This window comes from Meriones unguiculatus, chromosome 10, assembly GCF_030254825.1.
Source record: "Meriones unguiculatus strain TT.TT164.6M chromosome 10, Bangor_MerUng_6.1, whole genome shotgun sequence".
Classification (NCBI taxonomy): Eukaryota; Metazoa; Chordata; class Mammalia; order Rodentia; family Muridae; genus Meriones; species Meriones unguiculatus.
The window spans coordinates 42,805,302-42,829,726 of record NC_083358.1 but is presented as its reverse complement, the minus strand read 5'-3'; the positions used below and the strand labels follow the sequence as shown (position 1 = coordinate 42,829,726).

Genomic DNA, 24,425 nt, shown 5'->3' with positions numbered 1-24,425 from the left:
CACTTCTCTTCCCCGCGCTCGCTGAAGGCCAACCGCCCCCCGCCTCAGCCCAGCCGCGGAACAACGGGAGGAACCCTTCCCCGACGACTCCCGCCGTCGGGGCTCCCTACGCGGCGGCAGCGGAGGGTCGCCCGCTCCGGGGCCGCGGGGGCCGCCACCTCCCCGCGACCACGCCCGCGGGCCGGCGCCCTGCTCCCGAGGGCCTCGGCCGCGCGCGAGCGGAGAAACTGAGGCAGAACAGCCCCGGCCGCCGCCCCCCCCCCCCGGCAGGGATCCGCGGCGGGGGCTGCCCCGGGCGCGGCCTGTGCCCCGGCCCTGCGGCGGGTAGCGGGCAGTCAGGGTCGTGCCAGCCGAAGGGGTTCCTCCTCTCGCCTGGCCTCGGGCGACCCCGCCGCCCTCCCCACCCGCGCCGTCCCGGGTCCGTCTCGAGCCGGCGGCAGCTGTGGGTCCAGGGGACGCCGCACCCCGCGGTGCCAGAGCTCCTGCGGAGGCCCCGAGCGGCCCCCGACAGCGCTGGGCTGCGCGGGCGTGGCAGGCAGCGAGCGGGAGAGGCTCGGCCAAGGGCAGCGCCGGGCGCCGGGTGCTAGGGGGTCCCCGGGCCGACCCGAGCCGCCCCCGCACCGACTCAGAGCCTCGCTGACCCGGAGCTCCCGCCACACGCATGGGCCACACTCACCCGGCTACACTCACCCAGCCACACTCACCCAGCCACATTCACCCTGCCACACTCACCCGGCTACACTCACTCACCCGGCCACACTCACATGGCTACACTCACCCAGTCACACTCACCCAGCCACATTCACCCTGCCACACTCACCCGGCTACACTCACTCACCCGGCCATGCTCATGCACCACACTCACCAGGCCTCACTCACTCACTCACTCACACGCTCAGCTGGCCACACACTCTCACCAGGCCTCACTCACTCACCCGGCCATGCTCATGCACCACACTCACCAGGCCTCACTCACTCACTCACTCACACGCTCAGCCGACCACACACACTCACCAGGCCTCACTCACTCACAGGCTCAGCCGGCCACACACACACTCACCAGGCCTCACTCACGGGCCACACTCACCCTGGGGAGCACGGGGCCCACGGCCACACTAGCCCCTGCGGCTGGTGGCAAGTTGGCACAGCGTGGGTGCTGGGGGCACTAGCGGGCCTCTTTGTGACCTGAGGCACGCACCCACGCGCACTCGCACACCAGCCGTGCAGGACGCCCCGTGACCTCCAGCACACACCAAGGGGATCGTGTTTGGGGGCTGAGGGATCCAACCAGGCTGCCTGCGAACCTTTAAAGTCGGGAGGCAGAGGCCCGGCCACGCCAACCTCTCTCTGCGGACCCACAGGAGAAAGTTTTGCAGGGCTGGTTTGGAAGCCGGCGGGTGCTAGGCACGGGAAAGCCGACAGGCAGGCCGGAGCCTGGTTCTTCCACGGTAGGAAACAGACACATCTGCAAACAGACACTGCCCACTGGCCGGCGCCCCGGGCTCTCACCTGTGCCCGGGGGCGTTTGAGGGAGCGAGTGTTCCAAGAGAAAGGGCGAGGTGCGAAGAAGGGCCTCCTCCCAGCGTCCCCACCACACACACACACACACACACACACACACACACACACACACAGCCTGAACACGGTTTTAGAGCCAGGTGCCCCAGGCGGTCTGGCAGGTGTGTGGTTCACGTGAAGCACACTCGTGTGCAGGCCCGGGAGACCAGCCAGTGTGCCGGGAGCCACGGCGTGGGCACTAGAGGCCCTGCAAGCACACGGCTGCGGGCATCAGGAGCCTCCGTGAGCGCGCATTGTGGCACACGTGCCGGGATTCCCCCAGAGTGGCGGGGCTCCGGCCCCCGACGGGCACCCTCAGGAGTGTGCGTGCCCCCTACAGCCCCTCTGGCGTGGTAGGCCTAGACGAGTACAAACGTCCAGCTGCTCGGCCCAGGCGACGTGACACTGGCTGGAGCCACACAGCTGGACCCCGTAGGGTGTGTGGACTTCCCAAGCCCCACCGAGGTGTCGAGGTGTCTCGGGAGCCTGCGTTCTGCACGGTCCGCAGTGCCCTGACCGCGGGTCCTACTGTAGCTGCGGCCGCGTGTGCCCGGGTTGCTATTGAGACCCAGAGGAGCCGGGAGCTGGGCTCCCTGCGGGCCGAGGGGCAGGGCCGCACCCCGCGGCTGCAGAGGGCTGTCATTGCGGCAGTGTTGGTTTTGGCCGAGGCAGCTCCAACCGGGGAAGCCCCGGGAGCCGGCGGGGGTGGAACAAAGGAGGGGAGGGCTAAGGAGGCGGCTGAGCGGAGGACGGAAGCTCCCTAGAACGCCGAGGGCCCTGGGGGTAGGGGCGCAGAGGCGTGGAGGTGCTGGGCGGCCTGGCGCGGTAAGGTCCCCAGCCGCGGGCGCTCCAGCCACGTGGACAGGGCAGGTGCGGACTTCCCGCTGCTACGCGGGACCTGAATCTACCACAGCTGCCACCAGCGGCAGAGCACAGGGCCACCAGCCCTGCCACACACACACACACCACCAGCCCCTCAATTCCGAGCCCACACGCTCAGCTCTCTGCTGGCGCCACACTGCCCGACGCTTTTTGTGTTAGTCTGGTTGTTTTGTTTATCAGTTGCGGGTAAATGGTTGGTGTCTTGGTTTGGATTTGGGTTTGGGGTTTTTGAGGCAGGGTTCTCACGCAGGTCCAGCCTACTCGGAAACCAGGCTGGACTCCAATTGTGATAATCCTCCTGCCTCAGCCTTTGCCGCCCAGGTGTTGGGACTGAAGTCAAACAGCACCCTTCGTGGAATCCAAAAGGACGCAGGATGCGGTTCATTTGTCCCAGGTATGGCCAGTTTGATGGCCCTAAAGCAAGAACCACAGGCCCTGTTCATAGCTGGGCTTCCGGAAGGAGGAGAGGAGCCTGGAGGGACAGGAGTGGGGCTGAGAAGGTGCCTGGTTAACCCTTTACCACCTCTTCTTGCCCATGGGGCACCTGACCTCACGGCCTCTATTTTCCTCTCTATAAAAGAGGTTATTCATAGCCGCCTCCTGTGAGTAAGGTGGCAGGAGATCACAGGTGCTTCCGCCTGCCTGCCTATCCCCTGCCCTGGGTAGCTGCTCTAGGGATGGGGTCCGTAGCTGTTATTTTGATTGTGAGGAATCTATGGCTGTGACAAGCTGTGACGCTTGGTGTGATCGCATGAGGCTGGCTGTGTGACTGTGCCGCTGTGTGTGTGTGTGCGCGTGTGTGACAGGTTGTGTGTGAGACTGTGCGTGGACGACAGATTGTGCCGGTGTGCGGCAGTGCCTGTGACAGGCTGTCACCACGCGACAGACTGCGGGTGGCGGGTGTTGCGGGCACTGACTGTGAGTGGAGCTGAGCGGCGTGTGGGGCTGGGACCCTACAAACGCACCTCAGTGAAGACGCTCCGGGCAGTGCTTAGCTCCCTTTGTCCCCTCCACTCTTGGCCTTTTCCTTGCATTCCAGGGGTCCACCAGCTTGCAACCCTCAGAGGTGACAGAACCTCACCTGACAGCCTCCCCACTGTGCCTGCTCACCAGTCCCTGCTGGTGTCTGGGTGACCTCCACCCCTAGGGGTGTGACCAAAGACCTCAGGGAATGGAAGGCCCAAGGCCGGGCTGGCTGAGGTGAGAGATAAACGTCCTGTAACCATTTCTCTTTTTTCCTGACCTCCTAGCAGAAAGCATGGAGACCTGGAGAAGAAAGAAAAGAGATCTGAGGAAAGAGGAGACAGACTGGCCAGGAAGGAACAGAATAAGTAGAGCCGAGGTACAGCTCAGTAGTGGGGCCTTGCCCAACCTGCTCAAGGCCCTGGGCTAAATCCTCCAGCACTGGGGACTGGGAGGAAATGGGCCTGTATGCCATTAGGGCCTCCAGGTGGGATCAGTCCATACCATGCTGCAGTCACACAGTCAGGATGGCATCAATGCCAGCCACCTCCTATAGCAACACTCATATAACAGGCCAAGCCCCTACGCCAGAGCTGAGCTCAGGGACTCACCCTTTTAGGAGGCACCAGGAACCCCAAACAAGGCTACAACCCAGGAATTCTAATCAGTGCCAAATTCACTTTTCCCGCTACTCAGCTTCTCTCCATTCGTAGGGAAACTGAGGCCGAGGGGATTGATCCAAGTATGCCCCGGCACCCAAAAAAAGAAAAAATATTCTGAGCATCTAAACTGTGCGACAACCACAAAGGGACAAAGCCTCCCAGCTGGAAAAATTCTGGGGACATAGACAAGGGGGCACTACCCTCTATCCTGTGTCACACATACAAGAAACACGTTTCAGGCCTTCCTCATCAGTGTGTGCGTGTTACACGTTATGGCTGGCTTGTTGTCTCTGGTGTACATGCCCCCGGAAGATATGTGTGTCCTCAGTGTGTCCGCCCTGAGTGTCCGCTCAGGGCCAGCCCCTGCTACAGAGGAGGAGAGGCACGAAAGCACACCCCCCTCATCCGAAAGTGTGTCTTTGATACTTGCAGCCTCGGCAGCGAAAAACAAGTTTCCACAGGGCCGCCTTGGGCTGAGGCCAGGCCGTCCTCAAATAACATTTGAAGTTACTTAGCAAACTTTGTTTAGTGCAGAGAGACTCAGGCAGCGGGCTTGGGGGAGGGGGCAGTAAACCGGTTCCTCCAAAGTCCCTTGTCCCTCTGGGGGCACAAGTGCCCCAACACCAGGCTGGGTCAGCCCCATCCCCGCTCCAGAGAGGGGCAGCAGGAACCCCATGGCTCCAGGAGGAACTTGAGGGGAGGGTGTGGGCACACCATCCACGAAGACTCCTTTCGCCTGCAGCACCTGGCACGAAGATAGCAGCCACTCTGGTCTGGGTGTCTGTGGGCTAGCACCGGCCTAGGGGGCTTTCAGAGAGAAAAGAATCCCTGCTTTTGCTGAAGCCTAGCTCTGCCCACCTTGAGGCTAAATGAAGAGGCAGGTTAGCCAACTGGCTTAGAGAACATGCCCACTCCAGACGTGCAGATAAGTAACCAGCAAGCCCCTGATGCCCACATGCCCACACCTCCAAAAACCCCATTTTTGGTCCCAGCCCTAGGCGGCAGAGAAGGCTGAGAGAGCCAACAATGGCGGGGTTGGAAGTGAGCTTGGCGCCTACGGGAGGGGGAAGGGAGGTGATGCCAGAAATGGTGAGCCATAGCAGGCAGAGAAGGATGAAGAGAGAGAAAGAGCACTAGGGAAAGATGGAAGCCAGGCAGACGTCCTCGCCAAGCTCCAGGCTGCAAAGGGGCAGCGGGCAAAGCAGTGCTAAGCCCTTCCAAGGAGTAGGCATGGGGGAACAGGCCCCAGGCCGCACGGGACAAGCAGGGGACTGAAGGTGCCCAGCATGCCCCCCCCTGCAAACTCCGAAATGGAGACTGGCACTAGCAGCCTCTCGGGCTCTGCCCAGGCACAGGGTGGGGGTGGGGGCAGGCAGGGGGCCAAACCAAATGCCACCAGGCTGGGTATGGTGTTTGCCAGCCTGTAGCATTGATCCTGTCCTAGGTCCCTGGCTAGAGCCCTTGATTTGGGAACTTCAAGGATACAGGGGGTCTGGTGGACCAGTGAGAGTTAGAGGCCCAGAATGCAAAGCCAGGTCCCCCTGAAAAGCATGGCAGGACCCCAAGACTCTGCAAAGATGGTGTAGCCTGGTGCTGCCAGGGTGACAGGCTGAGGTAAAAATAAACCAGGCCCACCCCCAGGAGCTAAATCTAGGGCTCCAGGTGGAAGCGCTAGTCTAGGCCACCAGTTGCCCCCACCCCACCCCCTGGCTCAGAGTGCCACGGCCGAGAATTTCAGTGCCTGTCCAAGCCCAGACTGTGTACAGGAGAGCACGCAGCCATTCTGTCCCCAGGTCGTAGGTGGACACCATATGCTGTACAGATGCAGAGGGCATGGCTGTAGACGAAGAGGCCTTCATTCCGGGCTTCTGACAGAGAGCAGAGATGGTCACCCTGAGCCTCACACCTTTTACCTCGGAGCTTCCTGTCCAAGAAAGAAAGGGTGACCCAGGGTGGTGGAAACGGGTACCCAGGCCCCCTCTGCTAATCCTGCAGCTGCTTACACTCTGAGGGCCCTGCTGAGCTCTTTCCCACAGCACCTAATACAGTCCCAAGGACAGGACACACCCTTGTTTATCGGGCTCACTGTCTGCCTTCCCACTGGGGCTGGCACCTTTGCTGGGTTTGCACCATGCCGAGCCCCCGGGGCCTAGAACAGGGCCTGGCACCCAGGAGATGCCTGGTAAATATTTGTCAAAGGAATGCACAGGCCCCCCGGCTGTACCCCTAGCATGCAGGCTCCGGCTGGGTGCCCAGCAAGGTGTGGGAGAGGGCAGTGGGCCTGCTATGCTGAGGGCAGGCCCGACTAGGGGGTACAAGTGTGGAAGACGACCCTCATTATGAACGTGAAACAGAAGATCTTAAAGGTCAGAATAATAAGGAAGGTACAAGCAGGATGGAGGCCGAGGCACATTTTAAGTCATTCTGTGACTTCGGGGATTAGGGACAGGCCGAGGAAAAGGCTGTGGTGCCTCCTCATCTGCAGGACTCCAGGGAGTGATGATCAGGAACCCTGCAGAGACCACAAGGCCTCCTGCCCTTGACCCTGGCACAACATAAGGCTTCTCTGAGTCTTGTTTAGAAAATCAAGAGCATGTGTCCATATTTCCATACAATTTTGGAGCATTTTCTGCAAACCAGCTCGGATCCTACTACAGCTCTGCTTTCTTTTCTTTTCCAGCCTTACCTATTTTTGTCCATTATTATTATTGTTATTGTTGTTTAAGACAAGATCTCACCGTGCAACCTCCACCAGCCTGGAACTCCCCATGTAGACCAGGCTGGCCTCAAATTCAAAGAGACCTTCTTGCCTTTGCCTGGAATTAAAGACAGGCCACTATGCTAAAAAAAAAAAATAATAATAATAATAATAATATAAACCTATCAAGACAGGGTTGGGCTATATAAATCAAGCTGGTTTGGAATTCTTGATCCTACTGCTTCAGCACCCCAAGTACCAGAAGTAAGGAGGTTCGTCTCCACGGCCTGGAGAGTCAGCTTAATGATCACTCATGCGGAAGACCCAGGCTGGCTTGCAATTATTCCTAATTCCAGTGCCAGGGGTGCAACACCTCTGACCTCTGACCTCTTCAGGTACCAGGTACACGTGTACTACCCAAGCATATGTGCAGGCAAAACACTCAAACACATAAAATAAAAATGTTTTTGCAAGGTGGAGTTCTGGCCACAACCCCGCTTTCTAAGTAAAACCCAGAAAGGCTGAGTGATCTGCCTAGGGTCACAGAGCTAGTGAACACCTAGCCTTGCAGAGCGAGGCCCCCAACCTGGAAAGCTGGCTCTCCAGCCTCTCGGAAGAAAATGAGATGTGCTCAGAGGTAGCTACCCTAGGAGCCAACACGGTAAGCCTCGATACACATCAGCCGTTGGCTACGATTTTTAGGACAATCATTCATTCCGGTATTACTCTACAGAACGCTTCCTCTCAACACCATTCTGCCACCTATGGCTTTCCTCTCTTTTGGGGGGTCAGAAGTAAAGAACCAAATGCACTGGTGAGGCCTGGGTGCAGGCCCAGCACTGCAAAGGAACACAGGCCAAAGGGTTAGAGCCCCACAAGGAAGAGGTCTCAGAATTTAGCTTTGTCTCGTTTCCTCTTTATGGCTGCAGGGCAATGAGAGTAGGAACCTCACTCCTGGGTCTAGAAAACCAGCAACGTTCTGGGCACAGATGGACACATCCCACAAGCCAAGCCAGAGAGCCACAGCTCCAGAATCTATCAGGACAGGTCAGGGTTGGGCTCCAAATTCTATGAGGACCAGTCAAGGCTGACTCAGTCAGCCAGCGATGTGGCTCTGGCAGGGTACTCTCACGTCGGGGGACTATTTCTAACCGGGCCCAGCTGTGACCAAGTACAGACTACTAACATAGGGGCGTCACTCAGCCTGGGCTCACGTGTGAGGCTGCACGTGGGACAATGTCTGGGTCTGTGGGGCCCTGCGCTGGCCACCCTTCTGTCTGACCTGTGATACCTATAGGTGTGCTCTGGGTGTCAGGCGTCAACCACACCTATGTGTTTGATAGTTTTGCAAAGGAGTGTTTCAGACCTCAGCACCAGCTCTATTTGGAGGTGGACTGTTTTTGTGTATCTGTATCGGGGTGACCTGTGCAGTACCCCTGGCTCATTGCCTGTGGCGCCCCTGTATGTGTGCCGACCAAATATGCTTCCAGACCTTTGCTGTTGGGCAAAATCACACTGGGAGTGCTGGTCTGAGGGCTCTATCCATGCCCGTGTCCACGTGTGCTACTGCATGTATGCGCGTAGGCATGTTCCTGAGTCTGGTGTTTGGGGTGGGGGGGCTGTGCTCCTGTGTGCAGTGTGTGTGCAAGTGTGTGTGGGTTCCCTGTGTTCCTGTGTGTCGGTTGGTGGTGGTCTGGACTGTGCTTCACAGCATGTGGCTGTGTGACTGTGAGTCCCCGTGCGTGCATCTCCACCCACACATGGCTCCCTGCCTGTCATGCGCACTGATATGCTGGGGTGCGGCTGGGTATCTGTAGGTGTCTGGGGGGAGTCTCTTTGTATGTACACGTCTGTGTGAGTGCGTGTGCACACATGTTTGTGCCTGGTGGAAGGCGGTTTGGGTTGCCCATGTGACTCTCTGCGGCCGCCTATGCCAGCGAGTGTCTGACTTTGTGGGAGACGGACCCAGAATAAAGTCCCCCATCAGATGACTGCATTGAGGCTGATATTTCCCTGGACCCACCTGGATGATTTGTGCCCTTCTCCCGAGCTTCAGACTAAAAGTCGCCTCCTGTGACACGGGAGTGGCATTGAATGCACCTCAAAATCATCCCTTCCTCCAGCTTGGCTTAGAGACTCAGGTGGGGATAGAGACGACGACCCCCCCCCCCCCCCCGCTCCGGTACGACACGTGCTAGGAAGGCTGGTACCCGCTTCAGCAGAGAGAGAGCTGGGTTCCGGCAATGGAGGTGGGCACTGACCCCTGCCCACTGCGGCCACCACCCCTAGTTCCCCTTGGGGTGGGGTTTGGGGGGTAGAAAGCTCCCCAGTGCAACCCAGCTTCTGATTGGCTGTATAGAGCCGCAGTGCCCAATATCCACCTCCCCTCTCTGGCTGGCGCAGCCACATCGGTAGTGGTGGCAAACGCAACTCTGAGTTCTGGGCACAGCTGCGCCTCACAGAGGCCTGCCAGCCCCACCAGAAGCCAGACACCCCAGCTCTGTGCCCCCGACCCCTCCCTGCCCGCCTGCTCAGCCTGGCAGCACAGCCACCCTGCCCACTGTCCCCTCAGGCTGCCAGGCCCAATCCCCCTCATCCCTTCACCCTCTGGGCCTGGGCCCCCCTTGGCCAAGCCTACCCTGGGGCCCAGGCCCCTGCTAGAGGCTGCTCCCACCCTCAGAGGGGCTCCTGAGGAGGGGGAGGTGTTGAGGAAGGGGTGGGGGTTGGGAGCTAGCCCTTCTTCCTTTAGTGAGTGAGCCCAGAGCTGGAGCCAAAAATCGAGGAGGAGAGATATTCAGAGAGAGCCAAGACGCGTTTGGCAGGAGAGAGAGGGAGAGAGGGAACGGGAGGGGGAGGAAAGGAGGAGGGAGAGAGGAAAGAGCTAGAGAAAGGGGGAAGGAAAGGGGACCTCAGTTTCCAAATATGAACCCTCAGAGCCTCCCAGGGATATCAAGTGGCTCTGGGGTGTGAACCCCAGGGCAAGCCTGGCAGTGGGGGTGTCAGGGACTATAGGGACAGTGGCTTCAGGCCCACAGAGACAGCCGTACACCCAGCTGGCCAGGCCAGGGCAGCCACAGGCAGAAGCCAAAATCAATGTGCACCGAGCAGACAGAGGGAGGTCTATGGGCGGCCACAACCCACCCGCACCTTGCCTGCACAATGAGCTTCTGTCCACGACAGGCAGAGGACAGCAGGGCCCGCAGCAGGGCCACCACGGCCACACAACCTCATGGGAAGGGACAAGAAGCCGTCCTGCTTCCAGCTGCTCGGCCGAGGACATCATGGACATCATACATGATGCCCAGAAGCCAAGGAATGCCTGAGAGAAGGGCCATGTGGTAAGACGCACAGCCACAGGGACAAGCCCAGGATGTGCGGTGACACAGAGGGGGGTGGGGGAGAGGGGGCTGGCACGCAGACACACACTGGCATGTATGTGAGTGCAGGCTGACACATGAGTGAGCTACGAATACACACTTAGCAGTGACTGCTATCCTTCCAGAAAAAAAAAAAAAAATACAGGCCAATTCACCATTCTGGGAGGGACCCAGGTGCCACTGCAACACGGCCGAGAAGATGGCGGCAGGTACGGTGCTACCCAAGCCTGGACAAAGGCATGCCGCAGAGGCCTGGACACGCTGGTAATGCAGGTCACCAAATACGTTAGTGTGACGGTCCTTAAAGTCAAATGCAGGAAGCACCCGTCAACAGACCCTCAAAAAAACAAACGGAAAGGAGCGCGCGCGCGCGCGCACACACACACACACACACACACACACACACACGGTCATACATGGTGGCTGTAAGACCACCCAGCGTGCTGATCTGGATACGGAATCTTGAGAACCCTGGCAGCCCATCGTCGCCGTCCCTTCGCCCTCCCGACCCCGCACTCAGGGCTCTGGAAGCAGGAGAGTAGAGACACCCCTTGTGCTGGACCCAGCTCACTGGGGAGCGCATCGGTAGTGCAAAGGTGAAGAAAGTGGGTGTGTGTGGGGGGGTATTCTCTCCCTGCCTTAATGCCACTGGAGGGAGAAGCTGCAAGGCCCCAAATCCCAGCCCCATTCCTGTTCCTGGGACACAGAGAATCCAAGCAGTTCAAAGCATGTGGGGGTCTGCGGTACAACCAGGTTCACTTCAGGATTTTGCCCAAAGCCATTATGTCCACCCAGAAAGCCCGCTGGATTTGGTCAAGTGCTCACGGAAGGTGCTGCCCTTACGGTGGACTCCTATCACTCACAGCACAGACTCGGAGGTGGCTTGGGGCAGTAGGGACATCTCTAAGTCACTGACAGGATGAACCACGTCTCCATCCTTTGTCCCACTTACACACAGCGAGCCACGCAAGCCCACATACTCTTTACCAAGAGAGACACCCGGTTGCCTTTGGGGAGGAAGGTCACTTCCTCATCTCATGCCAGTCACCTCACCCTGCTGTGAAGTCGGCCACCCCCTGAGGAGCCCACAAGACCCCAATAAGAGGAAAAGGGCTGAGCCCTGTCCTTCCAAATGCCTGCTTCCTCTTCCAGGCAGAATACTGGGATTGCCACAGTGGCAAAGGGCTCCACTCTGTCTTCTTGGCTTCCTGATCGTCCTTCTCCACACAGGGAGGGCCCAGATCATGACAACCAGTATGATAACAGGGACACTTCTCAAGCATGTACCCAGCATGGCAGTGAATCGCATCATAGGGCCAAAAGATAGAGATTTACTCCACAGACCAGAAAACCCCTGTACAAGTCCTAGGACTGGGAGATGCAAAGAGGAAATCTTAACCCACTGCTGACTAGTCCTTGACCTCTGACCTCTGCTCCCACACCGTCCATCTGGCAGCCCTGGAAATGGCATAAGATACTCATGTCTAGGTCGAGAATACACGCTCCTTCTGCGGATGAGTTAACCCAACAGAGCCACGGCTCTGAACTCAGCAGGCCACCGCTGGAGCATCACCCAGGACTCTAATGTGCTCCCCAAAGTAACCCAAGTTGTGCCTGTTTCATTCTCATGTTAGGGGGAGGAGGTGTGTGAGGAGCCAGAGCTACAGAGAGCACAGCCAGCCCTGCCAGGCACAGCCGTTCACGTCTGTGGTCCTCGCTCTTGAGTGATGGAGACAGAGGATTGAGAGTTTGAAGTCAGCACTGGGCCTGGTGGAGCATGCCTGTCATCCCAGCCTCTGGGAGGCAGAGGCAGGCGAATCTCTGTGAGTTCCAGACCAACCTGGTCTACAAAGCAAGTCCAAGACAGCCAACGCTACACAGAGAAACCCTGTCTAATTAAGGTCATCCTTGGCGACAGAGCTACTTCAAAGCCAGCCTGAGCTGCGTGATGTCCTGTCCCAAACAATCTAACAGACAAAAAAGCAAGACTACCAAGCTAGAGCATGGCGGATTATCCTGTAGTCCCAGCTCTCAGTAGAGGCAGGATGACTACTGCATGTTCAAGGCCAGCCCAGGCTACATGGCAAGATGTCCATCTCAAGAAACGTGAGAAAACGATGTGAGTACCAGCTGGTTCAAGAACAAAGAGCAGCTCACAGTTTAGAGGGACAGAAGAGCGGCCACAGGGAGCCAGGAAAAGCGGCAGAGGTGGCGAAGAGACAGATCACCTTCAAGTATGTATGTGGCTGCGCAAGAGCAAAGGTTTCCACAATGCGGAAGATTGGCACAGGGGCTAGTCTGAGGGCCATCCCATCTGTGTATATCCATGTGTGTCTCTGTGTGTGTTCACAACTGTCTACATATCAGCACGTAAGTTCTTCCGGCCAGGAGCAGGAAGACACAGGTGCGTATCTATACAGATATGGAAGTCTCGTTCACAGCTTGAAAGCCAATGGTGCTATGTCTCCACGTAAAAATGCGTGCCCGTCGCCCTCCGTCCTCTGCTTTGTCTGCACATTCACGCCTGCTGGGGCCGAAGGCACCATGCCTCTGGGGGTCACTGCTGTTTCTGTGACATGCCCATCCACGCGCAGCCTATCTTGAGGGTGAGATGTTTAAGTGTTGGTGGCTGTGAACACGGGTGCACAGTTTGACCTCGATGGCTATGTGATAGGGGAGGTTTCCATGTCTGAACTTACATGGATACACATATCCTGTCTCTAGGGGAACATGTGTGTTGAGGTGTATGTCAAGACTTGTGTGTCTGGATACCAACGTGAATACGATGTTTATGACCTCCGCTCGGCGATGATGGTGCACGCCTGTGTCTCCGCTTGTTGAGGGGCCCACTGGGTCTACCCTGTTCCTGATGTCTACCTGAGACTCAGGCCTGCGGCTGTAAAGGCTCCAGCAGCACCAGCAACTGCTCACCCACCGCTGGCCGGGTCTCTCTTTTCCAGGAGATCCTCCCCACCAACCTTCCCCTCGCGTCCCCCTCCAAGCCCTGCTGCCTCAAGCTTGGTTCTGCTCAATCATTTATTGACTTTAAAATTGAAGCCAATTCTGGTTTGGAAAATGAAAGAGAGAGAGAGAAGGGAGGTGGAGAGAGTGAGACTAAGAGTGAAATGGGGGAAGCCAGAGCCAAACCAGAGACAGGGGCAGAGGGACAGCTAGAAATACAGAAGGACAGAGATGGCAAGACATAGACAAAGAGCGGAGCTGGAGAAACATACGAAAAGGCCAGGCAGCGAAAGAGGTTGTTGGGAAAGCAAAGATGGGAGGCAAACTATGGCGATGGAAAGGTTTTTGAAGAGAGGTATGTCTGAAAGGCAGGGACAGCCAGACCCTGCTGACCGAGGGCTGCCAAGGACCCTAAGCAAAGGGGTTTCCCTGCCCACCACGCAGGGCTGGCAGACTGGGGAGACTGTGCCCACTCCCCTCCCAGGCAGCCTGGCGTGTGCAAGATGTAACTCGCACAGATTGGAGCCTGTATTTCCTTCTGGAGTGCCACAGAGCCAAGCCGAGGCCATCACCCCAAATCTGGGGGCCATCCCAGTCCCTTCATAGCCTTGTCACCAGTGTATCAGCTGGCATTTACTCTCCAGGGGTGGGTGCTGCCACTCTGCCCATAGGGCGGGAAGGGGGCAAACCCAGATGTCTGGCCAGGTTGGGTTGGAGGCCAGCTAGCAGCCCGGTAGACAAGGTAGCTGCTGGAGCGTAGGGTCTTTGTCCCACTAGCCCACAAAGACCAGCAAGCCATCACCCTGCAGGCAGCCATGGCGCAGCTCTAGATAGCTGACGAGGTCTTCCTGTGGGGACCCAACACAGGGTAGCTGACAGCTTGGAAGAACAGTTCCGAACTGCTACGGTGGTCAGGGTGCCTCTTAACACCTGCGTGCGTGTCCACTCTGCGAGACACCGAGCCTGGGGCCCTCTGCCGACACACACTTGCGCGTGATTTGTACCGGAAGACAGACCCTCTCGCCTGGTCATCTGTGTTTGTGCCACGCAGCCCGACCACTGCCAGCCTACAGGGGTCACATACCGATTCTAGACACACACACACACACTCGTACCTGGGAATCCATGCGTGCCCTGTCGTTGGGACTGCAACCCACCTGCATGTCTATCTACCTTCTTGCCCTTCAAAACATCCTGGCGTGTCCCTCACATGCCACATGCATGCACCATGGTGTATGCTCCCACTCTGAGGTGGGGCACACTTACACTGGGATGAAAAGGCTCTGGCTTAGCAGAAGGGGCTCTCAGGGACTCGGGGCAGGAGGAGAGAGCTCCCCCACAGGCCTGGCCGGCGGGCAGGGCTCAGCCACCTCCACAGATCCGGTCTGCCGGCCAGCCTGTCACCTGCCCGGGCCGGGTGGTGCACGCAGAGCGGGGAGGGCTCCCCCGGCTCTGGGCCGGGAAGGCTATGCCCCTCGGAGCCCGGCCGGGGCGGGCAGGGCGGCGGGGCGGGCGCGCTCCAGGCCTCGGCCTCCGCTCCTCGGCGGGCGGGCGCGCGGGGAGCTTCGCCGGAGGCGGGACGCGTCCTCGCGCCGGCGCTCCCGGAGCACGCCGGGGTCGGCGCTGCCGTGCCCGGGGCCGGCCCGACGGCTGGGCCCGCGGGCGGGGGCGCCCCGGGTTGGCGCGGCGGCAGCCCGGGGCCCGGAGCCCGCAAAGTTTGCAGGGAGGAAAGTTTGGGGCCGGGAGCGGCGTGTGCAGACGGCCGGGCTCGGCGGAGAGGCGCGGCCCGGGCTGGCAGCGCGCCCGCCCGCCCTCCCCGCCCTGCCCCTCCGAAATTTGGGAGCCCCGCCATTTTCTCAGCCCCGCGCCCGGGCGAGGCCGAACAAAGACTTTGGGGCGCCGCCCGGGCCGCCCGGGGCCCCCCGGCCGCGCGCCCGCCCGCCGCCGCCGCCGCCCCGCGCCCCGCGCCCCGCCGCCGTGGCACCCCGCGCCCCGCCGCGCGCGCCCGCCCCGCGGCCCCCGCCCGCGCCCGCCCCCGCGCCCCGCGCCCCGGACCCCCGGGCGGCGGCGGCCGGTACCTGGGTGAGGCAGTACGGCGAGTACATCGCTGGGCTCCGCGGCCCGCGGGCGGCGCTCGGCGGCGCTCGGCTGCGCTCGGCGGCTCCGCGGCTCCGGCCTCCCCGCCGCCGCCGCTCCGCGCTCCCAGGCTCGGCCCCGCGGGTCCGGCCGCCGCGCTCGCCGCTGCCTCTCGCCGCCTCCCGCCGCCGCCGCGCGTCTACTCCATGCCGCCGCCTCCCGCCGCTCGCCCGCCCGCGCCCGCTGCCGCTGCGCTGCGAAAGTGAAAGTTTAGACAAAGTTTGGAAGCGGCGCACTCCGGGGAGAGGGAGCGGGCGGGCGCGCGGGCGGGAGGAGGGGCGCGGGGAGGGGCGGCGGGCGGGGGAGCGCCGGCGCGCACACGGCACACACGCACCCTCGCGCGCGCGCGGGGACGCACACCGCCGCGGCCGCCCCGACACGTGCTGCCCGGCTCCCGGCCGCCGACACGCGCCGACACGCAGCGGGGCTCGGCCGGGCGCAGATGTCACGGAGGCGCGCGGGGCCTGGCCCTCCCCGAGGCGCGCCGGACGGCGGGGCCCGCCGGGTGCTGACACGCCGGGACCGCACACCCCTCCCGTCCCAGGTCGGCCGGCGCAACCCACGCCGAGAGCCACGCTCACACGTGCCACCCAAGTCCCCGCAGAACGTCGAGCGGGCACCACCACGCAGCCACGCCTTGCCACGCTCCAGGCACACAAGGACACACCAACACGCAGCCAGGCCAAACTCTGGTGGCGGCCAGCCGTGGCCGTCCACCCAGACCCGGGCGAGCCCAACAGGAAGGATGGAACCCCATACAAAGAGCACCAAGTGTCGCAGGGCACGCGGCGTGTCGCCCAGATACTCCCCAGGCCTAGGGCATGCTGATCTCCGGTCCTGACAGGCACGCGCGCGCGCGCGCGCGCGCACACACACACACACACACACACACACACACACACACGCCTGCAGGCCCCGGACTCCCCATTTCCCCCTGCAGATGGGAAGGAGGTGGGGTGGGTGGGCGTGTGTCTGCCATTCCCGCCTCAGAGGGTTCGGGAGGAAGATCATGGCTGACCCACCAGCCTGAGCTACACAGTTGGGGCGGGCTTGGCCCGTGTTGTGTGTGAGACAAACAGGACGGAGAGAAAGGACGAAGAGGCAGAGGAGGAGGAGGGTGGGGAGAGGGGAGCCAGGCCCTGGGACCCTGAGTGGGGCCTCGGTCCCCAGCCTGCTCCTGCCAAGGCAGAGCTCCTTCCCATGGCCAGGTGCAGCCAGCCCTTCCCCAGCCTCCTGGGCCAAGGAGCTGTGGCAATTCTCAGCGATGCATTGTCTCGTGGGGTTGTCCAGGTGCCCAGGTGTGCGTGGGTGCTAGCAGGCACAGAGATGCCCCTGGATGCTATGCCCCTTGTCCCCAAACCCCTGAGACAGGGTGGTGGGCCATGTGCCTTGGGTGCCTGGCGTGGGCTTGCGCAGGGTCAATTGTGTGTGCGCGCGCACTCGGTGCATTGCTCAGTGTATTCTGAGTGGTGACATGGGTGTGGCTGTGCTTGTGGAGGTGTCTGTGAGTCAGCAAAGGTGTCTTCCTCTCCCTATGTCAAGCACTGGGAACATAGCGGGACAGGGAACACCGGTCATCCATGGGAATGTGAGTGTGACAGGAGCTGAGGCCACAGGACACCTGGGTGAGTGACACGTGGTCAGTGCAGCCACACTGGAGATGTCCCAGTGTGTGTGTGTGACCCAGCAGGTGAGTGTCCAAAAGGCCCCTCAGGACTGGCTTCCGTGAGGCACGTTCAGGACAGTCTTCCTCTGTGCTGTCGCCCACTCCTGTGGGTCCCAGCCAGTGGAGAGGGCCGGTGGGTGACAGTGGGGCAGGGACAGATGTCTGTGCCAGGGATGTGGGCCTGTGTGGGTCAGCCCACGCTAGCAGGAGTGCCTGAGGCCGTGTCAGTGTGTGTATAGCCGTGTGTGTGTCAGACTATGCTACCAGGCCTGGCTGAATGTGAGCTGAGCGGATGTGCACCAGGCATCGGGTATCTCTGTCAGGTATGTGCCTGTATGTTAGCCCATGTAAGCCTGAATGTGCCCATGTGCTCAAGCCCTTGGTCAGCCTGCCTACACAGCCCATGCAAGGTGTGTGGTCAGCGTGTGGCAGATGTGTCCAAGTGTGTCCATATATGTTAGCCCACATCAGTGCGTATGGCTGGGGTGTATGCGTGTGTGCCAAGGAGGACACGCTTGTGAAAACACTGTGGGACTGAGGGTGTGGCTCGGCTGGTGGAGTGCCTTTCTAGTGCTGGTGAGGCCTGGCTCAGTCCCCAGTCATGGTGGCACACACTTATCCTCTCAACACGGTCAAGGTCATTCTTGTCTACACAGCAAGCTGGAGGCCAGCCTGAGCTACATGAGACCCTATCTCAAAAGCCAAAAACTTGAGTACGTATGTGTGTGCGCGAGGGCGGGCGCACTTGGAAGGGAAGGAGCACTGTCTGTGGCGGGTTTACCTGCCTGGAGATGTCAGCCTGTACTCATCTGTGTTCCTAGATGTGTGCCTGTGTGCCGGGCAGCGGGGTCTGAAGCCATCTGGGGATGGGTGTGCCTGTCGCTCCTGCTGGGGCTATGGCCAGGCCTCCCCCTGCCCCCCACGGCGGCCTGTGAGGCAAGGCTGCAAGGCCTTGAGGAGGGAGGGAATCGATACGTCCTTAAAAATTCAAGGGCTCCTCGTAAACAGAAACTTTTAACACCCGGTTAAAGTTTCAGGGCTGCACAGGGGAGGGGGAGGGGCTCCAGGCATGCAGGGGGCTAGAAGGGAGGTGCTGGGGGGCGCTGGAAGGAAGGGGGGACTTGGGGACTGAAAGGCTGGGAGGGCAGGAAGGGCACCCCAGCTGTGCGGAGGGCAGACGGGTCCAGGAGGGACAGAGACTGAGGAGATGCAGGGCCTGGTGGCCTCGAGGAGACACAGAGGACATAGGGCTGGGGGGAGATCCTCCTTCACACACAGCAGACAGCAGTCCTGCACACACATATGACCCAGTATCAACCCTTCACACACACACACACACACACACACACACACACACACACACGCACAGGAAATAACATGAACCCTACACATGCACACACACCACAACGTCAACACTTTCCAAGCTTACTAAACATCCACTTCTCACACATTAACCCTCACACTCACTAAATGTTAACTCTGCCCACGAATACACAAGCACAGCATCATCCTCCACACACACACACACACACCAGACAAATCAACCCTCCACACACACACTGCACACCAACCCTGAAGACAAGCTCATCAACCCTTCACACACGTGACACAGCATCAGTCCTGCACACCCACACCCACACACAAACACACGCAGACACACAGAGCATGACATGAACTCTTCCCGGACACACACAGTCAGCCCTTCACCCGCACTTGAGACAACGTCAGCCCTTTGCATACACACGTATAGTCACTGCACACTGGCTGTCTACACACACAGCACCGACCCCCACACACGCACACCACATCAATCCTTCCTTCACACATTCTTTCATTTGCACACACACACTCTTGTCTTCATCTGCACATAACACCTACCTCACACAGCTCCCACCTCTCTCACACCCAGTACTATATCCGCACACACATTCTACAGCGCCGACCCCTGCCTCACCCCTCTCTCCACCTCTCTCTTTCACACAGCCCGTTCTATTCCACACATGAACCCTTCCACACACTTTCTCCTCCGTTTCACTTACCTGGTCTATCCCTTCATTCACTCACATATGACATGCATGTGACCACCTCTACACTGAAACACACCACTGGCACCTCCCTGTGTGCTCACAGACATAGTTTCCTTAGGTCCACTTACTCACTATGCCCGTCGACATCCAGAAGACCCAAGCTCCTGCCCATGTATTCACACACATTTGCAGTCAGGTCACCCCACACGCAAACCCATTTTTTATACCAGATGCACCCACACACACACACACACATACAGAGCCCCCGTGTTTCTAAGTCTTCACAGCTGGCAGCTGGGGGGGGGTTCTCACGGGGAAGCAGAGTAGCCCAGCCTTCCTGTCTGCCAGAGCCCAGATCTGAGGGCACACCTGGCCCCGAAGAAATTGAGAAGGAGGGGGCGCTACCAGGGGGCTGGGCACAGCTGGGATGTCACAGCTGGAATCCCCCACATTCCTCCTTGCCAGCTGCCCACCTGGCTGCAGCTGGCAGCAGGTGTGTTCTTCCCGTGCAGGTGTTGGAGAGTGAGAAGCAAGCTCATGGCACCGCCTGCCAGGATGCCAGCAGCAGGGGGGGAGGGAAGGCTTAAACATCTGGGCTTCGCCAGCCACGTCCTGGGCCGTGGAAGGTGGGGCCGGGCAATGCCGGGCTCTGAGCTGCTTGGCAGCAGGGAGAGCCTCTTGGGAAAGGAGGCTCACGCCCAGCACAGAAGATAAGCGAGGATTTTAACTGTGGGTGCTGCCAGGCAAAGAGAGGGGTGCTCCGGTTCCCCCTGGAAAGATGGGGGTCCCCGTTTTCACAAGAGAATCCTGTTCCCAGCCTGACCGGCAGGGTCGCCCTTGACCCCTGGATGACCGCCCTCATGACCACTTCTTCTCTGGTCTGTGGGCTGAGGGTGAGCGCTCATGGGTTCCCCACTTCTGGGACATGGCCGAAGACCTGTGGCCAGTCTGTGTCGTTCACCCAAGAATACAGAGCTGGAATCCACCATCACACTCACACAGGGCCATGGCACAGGCACGGTCAGGCGTAACAACACAGACGGGCACGAGACATAGATGAGTTGGTGGAGGGCTTGGCTAAGGCATGAAGTCCTCGGCCCCTCTCACAGCCCCCGAAACAGACAGGGAACTTGTTTCTGTCACCTTGGTACTTGGGAGGCAGAGGTTCAATAATCAGGAATTTAAGGTCATCCTCCACTACACAATGAACTTGAGTCCTTCATGGACGACATGAGACCATGCAGCAGAGGCCAGCAGGATGGTGCAGCGGGGAAAATTGCTGGCCTTCAAACCTGGCGGCCTGAGTCGAGTCCCTGAGGCCCACATGTTGGGAGAAGAGGACTGACCCCCACAAGCCATCCACTGACTTCCTCACACGCAAGCACGCGTGTCTACAAAAGAATAAATAAAATTTAGAGCTCAGCAGTTAAGAGTGTTGCTGCTCTTCCAAAGGACCTGAGTGCCTAGTCCCCACATCAGACAGTTCACAACTGCCTTTAACGACAGTTCCAATGGATCCCATGCCCTCTTCTGGCCACTGCTTGCACTTCACACACAAGATGTACATGATACACACACACACACATAAGAAAATAAACACATTTTTAAGTGTCAAAAGGGCGGGATATGACATGGGGAAGAGTGCTTGCCTGGCAGAATAAAGCCGTAGACCTAACCCCCAGCACCTCTCAAGTAAGTGTGACGGCCCTTGTCTGAGGCAGGAGGACCGCAGTTCCAGATCGCTCTTGGCTATATTACAGAGGTGAAGCCAACCTTGGCAACGTGAAACATTGCCTCATAAATCAGGATAAAACAGAACCACACAGGAATCAGGCACAGCTAGGCAGTGGTGCTGCACGCATTTAACCCCAGCACTCTGGAGGCAGAGACAGGAGGCTGCCAGTGAGTTCCAGGGCTGTACACAGAGAAACCCTATCTTGGGAAAAAAAATCAGACACAATACAAAATGGCTCACACCTATAATCCCAGGACTCAGCAGGCTCTTGAGGGGTTTTTTGTTTTGTTTCTGTTTCTGTGGGGGGGCAGTTGTTTGTTTTGTTTTGTTTTTCGAGACAGGGTTTCTCTGTTGAATAGCCTTGGCTGACCTGGAACTTGCTCTGTAGACCAGGCTGACCTGTAACTTACCTGGATCTGCCTGCTTCTGCCTTCCAAGTGCTGGGATTAAAGACGTGTGCCACCACCGCCCAGCTTAAAATATGTGTGGCCCAGGCTGGCTACACATTTCCTGCCTCTGCCTCCTTTAGCAAATGTTACTGGCTCAAGCCACCACAAAGGGCTTGTTTTGATTTGTTTGCGGCAAGGCCTCACTACGTAGCTCTGACTATCCTGGAACTTGCTATGTAAACCAGGCTGGCCTTGAACTCACCAAGATCCACCTGCCCTCTGCCTCCCACATGTTGAAATTAAAGGTGTGCACAACCACACCTGGCTTGAGGATCCTGAGTTTAAGGTGAGCCTAGACAATACAGCAATCCCATGTCTGAAAAAAAAGTAAAAAAAATTTTTAAATAGATCCACACCATGATGGATGTCAGGCATAGAGGCACATGCCTGTAATCCCAATGCTCAGAAGACTGAGGCCGAAAGAAGGGAAAACATTTTTCAAAAAGTAAAAGGGGGCAGGTATCTGCAGAAAAGTCATCAAGTAAAGAGCTCTGCCTGCAAGCAAAAGGAACTGAGTTAAATCCCTAGAGCCACATTAAAAGACATAAAGAAAGAAAAGAGCTGGAAGCTGCATGAATGTCGGTGAACAACTGTAGTCCCAGCACCAGCGACGGACAGGCAGACCCTGAGGCTCCCTGCTCAGGCCAGCCAACCTAGGGTGCCTGGCCAACTCCAGGCCGGTGAGAGACCCTGTCTCAGAAATAAAGGGGGGCTGAGGAGCTGGCTCAGGGTTAAAAGACTTGCCGCTCTTGCAGAGGACGCAAGAGCTGGGCCTGTTTCCCAGCTCCCACATCTCACAGCCACCCCCAACTCCAGTTCCAGCGGGTCTGGTCCCCTCGTCTGGGCGCCATGCGCCATGCACATATATGTTGTACATACATACAGGCTAGCAAAATGCTCATGCATGTAAAATAAATAAATCCTTAGAGAAAGAAAAAGAAGGCCAGCAGGATGGCTCACTAGAAAAAGGCACTTCCCACCCCCCACGTGTGCTTTGCTATGTGTGCCACACACACACAAAATAAATAGATGTAATTTATTCGATCCTTAGAGCTACACCATAGAAGGAGAACCTTACCTCCTCCAATGTGTCTTCTGACTCCCACACACATACTATGGCACATGTGCCAGCCACACACACACACACACACACACAACACACACACACACACACACACACCACACACACACACACACACACTAAATAAATGTAAAAAACAAAAATCAATTGGACAGCACATGAGGAGCAAAGCTGACCTCTGGCCTCCATAAGTAGGGGCACACAGCGCACCCACATGAGTAGACATGCCTGAATCACGCATGATCACACACCCCGCCACCGCAGCTGCCCAGGAGGCAAGAGGCACACCCATGTATGTCTGTCCGTGGTCCAGCGTGGCCAGGGCCTCCTGGAGCGCTCTCATGTAGGGTTAGGGAAATGTTTCATCTTCAGCTGGTCAGAGAGCCGCCCACCCTAGTGACCTGGTCCCTGAGCCTGAATGGCGCCTCTGTGCCCCTCTCGGGCAGCAGCAGTTGATTGGCTCAGAGCGTGACACGTCAGAGGAGGTCCAGCCACACTGCCCGAGCCACACACGTTGGCTCTGAGGCCTCTGGGGCCAGCTAACCAGAGCCAGAATCCTACCTCATCTCTGCTGCTTCTAGAAGCCCAAAGCAGTCAGGTGGGTGGAGACCAGGGAATGAGGCCTGTGCCCCAGCTGCTGTCCACGTCTCAGGGTTAGTGTGAACCCTGGTTTGCATGCCTCATAGAAAGAAAACCCTCGGCAGCCTGGAGGCAGGAGCCGGCAGTCGTGGCCTTCTGGCTTGGGTCTTCAAGTACAATCACTGTCACACTTTTAGCTCCACATGGCTAGTCACTACCACAGGGTCGCCTGTGCGCTACGCTGCCTGTCATACCTCAGCCACACTGCCACAGACAGACATACCACCACACCCAACACCTCCAGCGGCGTGTGTCAGCCCCACAATCTCACGCATCCGCTCAGTTGCCCGGACAATCTGACCCCACACTGTATCAATGTCACTCTGACACGCTCGGTTTGCGTGTCCCTGCAGCTGTCCTAGCCATGTGGCTACAAGCGAGTCACTGCCCCGATCAGCCACACTCAAGCGAGCGGGTTCAGTGTCTGCAAGCCCAGGGCGGGGCACACAGCTGTCCTTGGATCACGGTGGCCCAGATGACACAATACAGCCTCAATACAGCCTGGCAGCCACTGTGTCATGGAGCTGGCAGCCAGTTAGTTAAAGGCCACACTGCTCCTGAGTGTGGCTCAGTCCTATCGCAAGTGGCAGATACTCTGTCGCATTGTCCCACCGTACCCTTGGCCTGGACAGCGCTACAGCGAACAGGGTAATGGCGTGCCGCAGCTACACGGACATCCTGTCATCCACCGATCCCCCTCCTCAGAGCCGTCACAACATTTAGACAGCCCTCAGCCATCCCAACAAGCCGCTGGGATGTTTGTTGATGTGCTGATGCAGCGCCGTGATCGTCCCCCGGATTGCTCGGCCCTGAGCCCCGGAGAAGGGGACAGACCGAGGCTGAAAGCCCTCTCCCCCTGGAAGTGGAGTCGGAAGCGCCTAATGGAAGCGCAGCTGTTGTCAGTAGGTGCCAGCCCCCCCCTTCATGAATATTCATCAGCTGGGGCTCTCCTGAACCTACAGGGAGTCCAAGGTCCCAGGCAGCTGGGCACCCCCTTCTGTGCCAGGAGGCCCTCAGGTGAGGGGGCTCTGCCAGAGCTCCGTAGTCCTTGGAACCCACACCCATCTCCACACATAAGTATGTATGAGATAAGAGTTTGCGAATGGACCCCAGACACACAAACTTCAAGTCACACTCGATGTAACGTGCAGCCATTCATCAGCACACACACATCAAGCATAGCAATAGGCAAAGAGAACTCACAGCAGCGCCCCAGCTACAGACACCTACCACATACATAAACATACCACGTTGGTACCCAGTCAGATGACCACAGACACCACTGCAACGTCCTCAACACTCACCATCACAGGCAGAAGCACACACACACACACACACACTGCCAAACTCATAGTCACCTGAAAGTAACAGCAGTGTTTGTGTATGGCGCTGCCATGGACCCAAGGCCTCCGCACACTAAGCCAGCCGTGCCCCAGCCTCCCCCATTCAACTCCTTTTCATATTGTATTGATTTATTTATTATTTCTCTCTACACACGTGTGTAGGCATCTGCTTGTGGTGACAAGCCTGTGGCCGTCAGAGGACAACTCGTGGAAGTCAGTTCTCCTTCCCCCTCGTGTCCTCTCCGACAA

At 58.6% G+C, this 24,425-nt stretch overlaps 1 protein-coding gene across 1 annotated transcript in view; it reads right to left on the bottom strand.

Moving 5' to 3' along the window:
- The window catches only part of Nfix (nuclear factor I X), a 94,919-nt gene extending 79,479 nt beyond the window's left edge, over positions 1-15,440 (bottom strand). Inside the window, exon 1 of the mRNA XM_021632210.2 lies at positions 15,179-15,440. Within this exon, the coding sequence (XP_021487885.1) occupies positions 15,179-15,205 (27 nt within the window). The 5' untranslated portion in view covers positions 15,206-15,440. The remainder of the gene's footprint in view (positions 1-15,178) is intronic.
- Between the last annotated feature and the right edge of the window lie 8,985 nt (positions 15,441-24,425).